General features: G+C 39.0%; 1 protein-coding gene across 1 annotated transcript; it reads left to right on the top strand.

The window, feature by feature from the left end:
* Positions 1 to 222: 222 nt before the first annotated feature.
* tmem147 (transmembrane protein 147) lies at positions 223 to 7627 on the top strand. Its single transcript, XM_083918625.1, has 8 exons — positions 223 to 276; positions 1025 to 1124; positions 1451 to 1520; positions 2374 to 2439; positions 2549 to 2685; positions 2780 to 2864; positions 3640 to 3761; positions 6824 to 7627. Exons 2-8 carry the CDS (start codon positions 1048 to 1050, stop codon positions 6942 to 6944), a joined length of 678 nt encoding a protein of 225 aa, XP_083774751.1. The 5' UTR covers positions 223 to 276; positions 1025 to 1047; the 3' UTR covers positions 6945 to 7627.
* Positions 7628 to 10225: the final 2598 nt, after the last annotated feature.

Raw genomic sequence — 10225 nt, 5'->3', positions numbered from 1 at the left:
AAAGGTAGGCCTACAATTCGACAAAAACACAAGACAGTACAACAGTATATACATAGGGGTACACTATAACATACAATAGAGACATTAAAGGGCGTATTGTGTTACCTTATAACTGTTAACGCACATATGACACTGTGGATAGTATCTTCTGGAACATATAATTTTCACCGGGGACACAGTCGGAGGCATTTCGAGGTGGACCCAAACTTACTTCCGTTTGTCATTCAACGAGACAGTAGCAGCAGACAGTGAACTCGTCTTAGCTCTTCAAAGACAGTAAGTGCTGACACTTAAAGGCTCTGTGTACAGTTGTTGGCCTAAATGGAAACTTAATCAACACTAGCTTGATGGTTTGTCGCCAGATAACGGACAGGAGGTTGTCTCATGTTACTCCGGCAACGGGATTGTAGTTTAGCAAACGTTAGCTAATTTACAGACTATTCATTTCCTAAATGGCTTTAACGTTAAAAAGCTTTATAGCTCTGTAAATGGATTTTTAAAGACCACTGCTACACATTCTACTTAGCGATGAGACACTTGTTATTGCTTTGTAGATGCTGTAAATCAGCCCGTTAGCCTGGTTGTGTCAATGTAGCTCCGGGTATGACACGGTAACGTTACAGGCGACTGTGTGACACCATCCAGACCTGTTCATGGCTGTCTACAGTTGTCACTGAATACAAATGAACACGTTATGTCGAGAATTAAACGTGTCATGGTAATAATATAAGTCACGTCAATCACAGAAGTTTAGAGACAGAAAGACAGCCGGCTGCTACATTATCTGGTCGCATCTTCTCCAGTGCGAGCAGACGCTGCTGTTTTCTGTTCTATATCATTGTGAATATTACTATATTTAAACTTGGGGGGCTTAGCTGGTAAGAACAACACTCGTGGAGGAGTCTCCTTGGCGTCTGAGAACTTGTCGCCACTTTCTGACATGTTCTATATGAGTGAGTGAGTGAGTAAAAAGCCTGGTCTGTTGTAGCAGGTGTCTGTGAAGTCCTGTCTTCTTTCTCCCCAGGGAGCTGAACTTTGTGAGCAGACATGACACTGTTTCACTTTGGGAACTGCTTTGCCCTGGCCTATTTCCCTTACTTTATAACATACAAGTGCAGTGGCCTGTAAGTATTGAGTTTTAATTTTTTATTTTTACATCATCATGAGCCTCTTTGTATTCCTATGTTGTAGCAACATGTGTTTAGAGACTAAGAAGTCTGTTGATAATCTGCTTAGTAATGTCAGAGGTTTGGGAGGGGTCTGCATAATCTTCTTAGAGCTGTTTAGTGCGCTCTTGAATTTGGCAGTACTTTTGCTATACAGCAGCACTTTTATTTCTGTCCCCATTATTGTATCCCAGATTGCTCATTTCTGCCTGGAGCACCTTGTTTCTTTGCCGTCCTATTTAGCAGTCCTGTCATTTAACTCTGTGTTTGTGTTCAATCTTTAGTTCAGAGTACAATGCCTTCTGGAGATGTGTCCAGGCTGGGGCAACCTACCTGTTTGTCCAACTCTGTAAGGTGAGTGAGCTTTCTGCTAATTCAATTATCTTTCATCATCAAATTGAACAGGGGAGATTGCAGGTAAAAGTACAAACTATGATATATTTATTCCTATTCATTAATTTGACAGGGATGCTACATGTAGGCATTGTTGTATTTAAAATGCAGCAGATGCGATGTATGTAGAACTCATTTGCAGACCATGTCCCTGGTTAGGATTTTGAGGAATGCAACACAATACAATACTGTAATGCAGTTTTAGAGTTACATTAAAGAAAAAGTAGCCAAACAACCCCTACACACAGTAATTGAAACAACGTTGACTAAAAATACCAATTAAGAACAACAAAAGAGATAGTAAATACATACGTTATATTTTATTTTGTTTATTTGTTGGGTACAGAGAAACATTTGCAGGAACGGTGTCTGACGTGTAAATAGCTGAAGCTAATTTTTTGAACATTGACCATGGTAGTCCCTTGGTGGGCATTGATAGTTTTTAGTATTCATTAAAATTTCTTGTTAGAGTTTATAATATTAAAATCAGCACATATAATAATCAACAACAAGAACAACCATCCAACAACAACACAAAACCATTAAACATTAAATGTTCTAAATCGAATATTTATAACTTTCTCAAAGCCTTATATTTTATACTTTTCCTGAGTTCAATGGTGCCATTTTATTGGCTTCAGTATCTTCAAACCTTGTTTGTCATTGATTGACATTATAGGTTTCATTTGTGGTTGTCTCACCTTGCCCCAAATGTTTACTAAAAGGGAGAGATGGGATCGAATCAAGGTGTACATATAGATACTGTATTTAGTTGTACTGTAGTAAACAGGGTTTGCTTCTATTTGTGTTTCAGATGCTGTTTCTAGCGACATTTTTCCCCACATGGGAAGGAGGAGCTGGGGTTTATGACTTTGTAGGGGTGAGTGTTTTTACTTCATCATAGTAACAACTGCCATAGGACAATTCACATTTTCTTACCCTTTGTCAAACTTGTATAAGATTTTATAACATGCAAGTTTGTTTTCCAGGAATTTATGAAGGCAACAGTGGACCTAGCAGACCTGTTGGGTCTCCATCTTGTGATGTCTCGTAACGCTGGCAAAGGGGAGTACAAGATCATGGTGGCTGCCATGGGCTGGGCAACAGCAGAACTTGTGATGTCCAGGTAAGCCGTCGCACTTTTCCTGCAGAAGATCAAAAATCATTTTACACGTGTAAACAATGAATCTCACGGTTTGTGTTCTGTTATGGCCCTTCAGGTGTCTTCCTCTGTGGTTTGGAGCCAGAGGGATTGAGTTTGACTGGAAATACATCCAGATGAGCTTTGACTCTAACATTAGTTTGGTGAGTATTTTCAGAGCTTCTGTTCTTGACCTTCACTCTCTTTGTTGTCCTTTATGTCAGCTCTTTCCTTTAACCACATCCTCCCATCTCATCTCCTTCCACTGTGTTTTCAGAACTGCTGCCACATTTTAAGCGTTTTTTTCCCACTCACTCACATGTTGACAGCAATGATCTAAAGATAGGAATAGTCTATAAAATTCTATGACTTTTTCTTTATTAGTATCCTCTGTTCATGAAGATGTGAAATGGATGTAGACACCTCTAAACCCTGATTTCTTTTGTGTCTTAGTGGTTTTGTTATCTTTTGAGTCTTATTTTATATTCTATCCAGCTTAGAGGAGGCCTCGGGGAAGACCCAGGACCAGGTGTAGAGATTATATCTCCACACTGGCCTGGGAACGCCTCGGGATCCCCCAGTTAGAGCTGGTTAATGTTGCCCGGGAAAGGGAAGTTTGGGGTCCCCTGCTAAAGCTGCTGCCCCTGCGACCCGACCCCGAATAAGAGGTTGAAGATGAGATGTTAAAATATGAATGGAGACCCCACGAAGAGTAGCTACTGTTACAATGCACTAGCTAATGGGGATGTACACAAACAAACACACAAATGATTACAACAAAATAATTAGTTCTTGTCTTTGTGTTCAAACAAGCATTTAAAAGGTTTCGTTCTCAATGTGCTTTCTCCCTGTCTGTCCATGGGTAAATTGTATTGCTATCATATCTGTAGAGTAAATGCTTATATGATGAGACCTGTGCGGAAAAACCTGTGTTTATAGGTCCATTACATCGCCATGGCAGCAGTGGTTTGGATGTTCACTCGATATGACCTTCCTAAGAGCTTCAGACTTCCTGTTACTGTGCTGCTGGCTCTCTGCGTGTACAAGGCCTTCTTAATGGAGTAAGTTTTTTAACACACACTAGTATGCTCAGCACAAACATGTACACACCATCAGACATACCAAATACAGTACACAGAAAGACAGCAGAGTGGTGTGACAGTGCGATACCACATGATGCCATGATTAATCTTCTCATCTCACTTTAGACAAGAAAAAAAGCTAAAGTATTTGTTTAAATTCCATTTCGGTTTGATTTGAACGCCTATGTGGTGGCTGCACTTTAGCGAACCACAGGATGGCAGTAGTTAACAGCAGAGAGTTAATGGAAATGACTTGCAGTACAATGACAGCTTTTCCTCAATTGTTTACACACTTTATGAAAGCATACCTCATTCTCAGAACTCTACACACACATCAGCATAAGAACGTGCACAAAAGGCAAAACTCCAAGAATCTCCCGCAAAATTGAACTCAATATTTGTAACAATGTTACGTTTTTCAAAAATGTTATTTTCAGGTTACTTTATTTGTACCCGCAGCTAAATTTGTTGCGCAGTTAAAAAGTGCAGGGCATCCATGACACAGTTTCAGATACCAGTCAACATACAAAATAAAATTGACCATGAATTAATAAATAAAACATACCCAAATACAGGCTCCAGAAAGATTTTGTACAGTTTTTCTTACAGCTTATTCAGCAGTGCCATTGCAGCTGGACCAAAGAGAGAGATGAGAGAGAAAGTGAAACTGCTTTTGCAAAGGCAGCCATGATGGTGTGTTCAGACGACACACAGGCACCATCATATAGAAATATATTTCTAAGAACCAGTTCAACTCTTATGTGCTCAGTTTAAGACACTATTATGAATGGAAAACACAATTCACTATCAGGAGATTTATGCAATTTGCATGTTCTGTGTCCCTCCCATGTACAGTAGTCCATACAATAAAACACAATTTGGTTGTTGCAACAGCACAACATAAACAATACAGATGCGTATAGAAAGTAACAGAAATAAATAATAAGAGGTACATAAACTCAAATGAGCATAGAACAAAATAGAAACTATACAAGACAGGGTCTCTGCAGGTTTCAACAAGTTATATGTAAGACTTTTTTAGACTTTTTTGGCAATTTAAGACCCATTTCACATCCATACTGACAACCAATGGTGAAGCATATATAGGAAAATCAGAGTCCCAAAATTACTTACAGAGTAGATGTATGTATTAACACAGTACTAACCAAGTGCAATGTTACATTACAGAATCCTTTTACACTATAAAATCATTTTTGCAGTTTAAACTGGTTAATCTGAAGTCCAGTTCAGACCTAAGATTCGCAAGGAGATGAGTTGAAACTTGTAACTGGTGTGAACTGGCAGGTCTAACGTTGCAGACCTGAACATCGCGAGCAGAGACATGAGGGGAGACAGTGTATCATCTCCATAGAAACACCTCTCTGTACCTCTGTTGTAACCTCCGACTCTCAGGCTTGTTTTCGTAGCTGGATATAATTTGTAGCACTCTAAAATATGCTAACACTTGATCGGCTCTGAGTCACTGGTGACACCATCAGCCAGTTAGAGTCCAAGACGGGGCAGTTCACACGGCTGCAACTTTCACCTGCAACGTTGTCAAACAGTTTTGTCTCGTTGTGAGTCTTTGGTCTGAACTTGGCTTTCCTGAAATCAGCCAGAATTACTCAAACAGCAGAAAAACAAACCTCATCCTGATGTTGGCTGGTGTTTGCTGCTGGCATGTTTTTTATGGCTGCTTCTCCAACTTCACATGCGACTGTTATATGGATGTAACAATACACTGAACTCATGATTCCATTCAAAATACTGAGTTCACAATCCGATTTTCAAGTGGATTTTTTTTTTAACAAAATGAGATTGAAGACAAATGATGAGAGAAAAGATGTCTGTTATTAAAATCTACAAAATATATGTTCGCTTTCTTTTTCAAATGAAAGAATGATTATTTCTGAGGTATTCACTGCAAAACAATGCTTATTTTCTTTTCTTTCTAAAAGTGAAACTGCACATGTATATTTTAAATAACAAAAGAAATAATTGAATGAAAAAGCAACTTAGGCTTGGCCTGTAATGTAAATTGACAGGTTTTTTTTTTTTTAAGGAATATCAGCACATTTCCAGGAGCTGAGGTCTCTGCACATTCAAATGAGTGCGTTTACATGGATGTGAATATACTGTTCATGAGGCTTATGATCATATTCAGGATCTGGGGTTTACATGGAGAACTCAGGTTATTCATATTCCCCGTATACATGATAATACTATTCTGTTTGCAGAGGCGTCGTGTTTACAGAAACAAACTAGCGTCAGGAAATATGAGTTTATCCGCTGTTTCTTTCTTCACCTGCACACGCACACACACACACGCTGACACACACACACACGCTGACACACCTCTGATTTAAAACAGACTGCTGCAGCTGCCGCCGTCGTCTTGACGCCACCGTCTTGGCACCATCGACTAATGAGGCGACAGGCGTATAACGTCAACAAGCTCATTTTCTAGAGAGTAACTAGCACTGAGTGTGCGCCAATACGTTCTGAACAGTCTGAAATTAACGCTCGTGGTTATTGGTTCCAGATTTGTTCCATTTAGTTGTTTTATTACAACGTAGTGTTAATCTAAACTTTTCCCCAAAAATGACTGAACTTTATAACTTTATAAAAATAATGTTCATCAGGCCTAAAATTCAGATAATTGTATTTAGACTTTAAGACTCTACAGATACCCTGCAAGATTAACTATAATATAAAAACAGTATTTGGAATAGTAGCATATTAAACTCTGTAATAGTTTTCTATATAATCACACAGTAAACTGTTTTCACTTACATCCTTTAGAGCATTTTTGTTTGCAGGGATGTGTATTATTACAATGGATCTGTATAAATATGTACCAGTACCGGTATATGTATGTACTGTATACTATGTATTGTATCTATTATGACAGCTTCTCTCTGTGTTTTCTTGTGTGTTTTATTCACTTTGAAATGCATCAACAAATCGGACTTTGTCGCTCTGATGGATGGTTTTCAGCCATCGAATAATTCAAACTGTGTCTCTCTCTTCTGTGCCTTCAGGTTGTTTGTCCATGTGTTCCTGTTAGGCAGTTGGACCGTTTTGTTGGTGAAAGCCGTGCTGACCGGTGCCATCTCTCTCTGCTCACTGTTTCTCTTCGTCACTCTGGTCCACAGCAACTAAGTAAAGCTCAGCACCCTGGGGTAAGCCTGCAGTCTTTTTGGCCGAGACTGGACCCAGGTCATGAATCAGAAGCTGACTCCTGATACCTTTTCGGTTAAAGTATCATCACACAACAGCAAAGACTACTGGAAAATGCTTGCTATCTGAGTAGCTGCAGTGGTCTGATGAACAAACAAGGCTAAGCTACGAACTGATAAGATGAGCAGTTCTTCCAGTTTGTTTTGTCACTCTGCATAGGCGATTAATGGAAGACATGCACAGAATCTTTGTTTGCCTTCAGTCCACAAGCTAGAACTTCAGGTTGAGCGGCGACATCGGGAAGCTTCCTTATTGGCTTACCCAAGCTGTGTTGGTTTTGTTAAAAGATACATTTTGTACCAGAACAACCGAAAACTAATTGAGACATTATATCTAACATTATTCTTTTCTATGTGTTGTCCAATGAGCCGGCATAAGTGCTTAGATTAAATGGTTAAGTGAATTTATAACGAATGATTGGCAGTGATAGACTCTTGATAGCTCGTTGTGTGGCCACCGATTTATCCATTTATTTATAAACGAGTAAATATTACAAGTAGTTAAACCCTAACTGTAGTGAGATTTTTTTTAAACTCTTGAACAAATTGTATTAAAAATTGAACTAAAAACCGGGCTGCATTATGAATACACTGCAACCCTCTGAGTTGAGACATTATGTTGAATTGTAAACATCTGTGATTTTGTCATTAAAATAATTTCTTTTTGTCGTATCTTGCTCTGAGTTTTGATTGATCTGACATAAACGTTTGATGGCTGTCATGAATGATCATATTTCATAGTTTTCAGAAATCCATTTCTTTAAATTTAAACAGGCTCAACCAGACAGATCAGACCAACAGACTGACCCAGGAATGATGCACGTTCATGTCTTTAGAGATCGACGTTCCCTGACCACTCTCATTTTTATTGACTACTATAAAACATAAATGAAGCTAAAGAGGAGACACATCCCCTAAGAGCATCACAGGTGAGTTCGAGCTTTTGGATTAATGATAATTTGAGGTTTTGTCAGTTGTAGTAGAAGTATTTAGATCCTTTACTTAAATAAAGTACTAATACCACATTGAAAATACTCCACTACAAGTAACAGCCCTGAATTCAAAGCCTTACTAAAGTAAAAGTAAGATAAATCCACATAATTTACTTAGAAGGTAGTAAGTCAGTAAGTATTCATTCTGCAGACATATGTTCCCTGACAGTGTTGTAAATTGTGTTTTTGTTTATAAAGAAACAATTTACACCTTTTGATTATTTAAGTATTTTCCTGATTGTGATTCATTTCACTGCTCTAGGTGTTTATTGTGCTAATGTGTACTCTTTTACATACTCTTGGGTAGTATATAAACCATATTCTGTAAAAGCATGTCTGTGGCATGGCTGGGAGAACCAGGTATTTCTTAAAAGTCTACATCTCATGGTGTCAGAAAAACAGCCCTGTTTTCAACTTTGTGTTCATGTATTTTCCAGCTCATCCAAGAGGCTTTTTTTTGCTGGGCAGGAAGGCTATGAGAGCATTGTGAAAAGTCACTATTAACTAAATGTGTCACAGCAATGTAGTGGAGTAAAATGTACAATATTTGCATCAAATAGAAAGACTAAAGGTATTTAGTTACATGCACTCCGATACTGTATCTCCGATGTGTCAAACAAGGTGTACTTCACTGATGTTAACAGGCAACATTTGAGATGTCTAACCTGTGCACAGTCATGTCCAGTATCCAAACGTATTAGGGTTCACTGCAGCAGCTTGGTTCATTCTATCATTACTCTGTTCCCACACTCCTACTATTACACTTGACCCCTAAAAGGAGTGGTGAAGTAAAGAGACATAAAGAACGGGACAAAGAGTTTAATGGTGGTGAGAGGATTCGGTATCGAAAACACCTCTAGTTTCTCACAAAAGGGACAATCCAGTGAAAAGTGCCGGAGTGTTGGTAGGATAAAATATTTGCAACAGGGTGGAATGCTGCAAAAAACTTTTTTCCAAAACAAATTCAATTTTGAGTCATGTGTAGTGAATAAAACAAGTTAAATTCACATGGGTTTTTGCTCCAAATATGTTCGATTCTGTCTCCTCTTCACACAACACATCTCCTGTTATCACACCTCATGATTTTCCATGGCAACCCCCTTTTCTGTGAGTGTAGCTCTCCCTCTGCCTGCTTTCTCTGCGTCTCCCTCCCTCCTCTCTCAGCTGGGGCTTCTAGAGTTCAACAAAGCGGTTATTATTGCAATGCCACAATAGGCTTTTGCTGTTACCTAATACACATGCACACTACCTTCTCTGTTAACTGTTGCTGCTTGTGCGCAGTGGTTGCTGAAAAAATGTGCTTGCTTGTTAGAGAGGTATGGCTGCATTGGCCCATTGACTTTGGCCTGACATTGTGAATTCCAGTGAGAACTAGAGGAGCATGCAGGTAAATGCACACTTTGTCAAATATTCAGAGTTACACATGAATGCCCAAGTGGTTGAGAAGTTCACAGAGCTTTAACAACCAAATTCATTTGGACAGGGTTAAGCTATTTCTGACTAAATTGAGAACTGCTTTAATAATCCAACAATATAATCATGCTATTTTCAACAATTTATCGTTCTGGGTAACTCATCTCAAGTGTTATTGTGTAATTAATGATCTGACAAGAAGTTGCCCCCCACAACTATGAACATGCACAGAGGGGGAGCTGCAGCATTTATTCATGGGCAAACTGAAACTCTGTGCATTTACTACTACCTGACAACTTCACTGTTCTTTCCTTTTCTGCTGCCACACCACCACTATGTTCAGCAATGTACCAGGCACCAATTTTTAAGGGAAACTGAAAGTTTTTACTGAAGTTCCACTGGCATCATTTCCTTGTGCTACTTTCAGATGGTTCTATACAAAGATGTGTCCATTCTTCGTAATGTCTACGTCGGTGTGTTATTTAAGCTGAATATCTTATCTTTGTACATAATAACAGCGGTGGGAGCAACATGAAGTGGATCAGCAAGAACCTCGACCAACGTCAGCATCACTCACTCGCTCACTCACTAAGTGATGAGTTTGCCTATAGGACTGAAGAGTAAAGTTCTGTAAGCAAGCAAACCACTCCTTTAAACCTGGGCCTCAGCTCATGTGATGGTCCAGCCCCTGAATTAGAAAACAGCTGATGATTTGTAGTACAGAGTTGCCATTCAAAAACCTTTACAAGGAGAAAAAAAAAGTAGTTCAGCCCTGCCAGCTAGAGAAGCCAATAGAGAG

This window comes from Echiichthys vipera (assembly GCF_963691815.1).
Source record: "Echiichthys vipera genome assembly, chromosome: 8".
Taxonomy (NCBI): domain Eukaryota; kingdom Metazoa; phylum Chordata; class Actinopteri; order Perciformes; family Trachinidae; genus Echiichthys; species Echiichthys vipera.
The sequence above is the reverse complement of the archived record's forward strand: the minus strand, read 5'-3'. Positions and strand labels throughout refer to the sequence as shown.

Coding starts and splice junctions, on each gene's coding strand:
- tmem147 (XM_083918625.1), top strand. CDS start 1,048: ATGACACTGTTTCACTTTGGGAACTGCTTTGCCCTGGCCTATTTCCCT. Junction 1,125..1,450: donor ACATACAAGTGCAGTGGCCT/GTAAGTATTGAG, acceptor TTCAATCTTTAG/TTCAGAGTACAATGCCTTCT. Junction 2,686..2,779: donor GCAGAACTTGTGATGTCCAG/GTAAGCCGTCGC, acceptor ATGGCCCTTCAG/GTGTCTTCCTCTGTGGTTTG.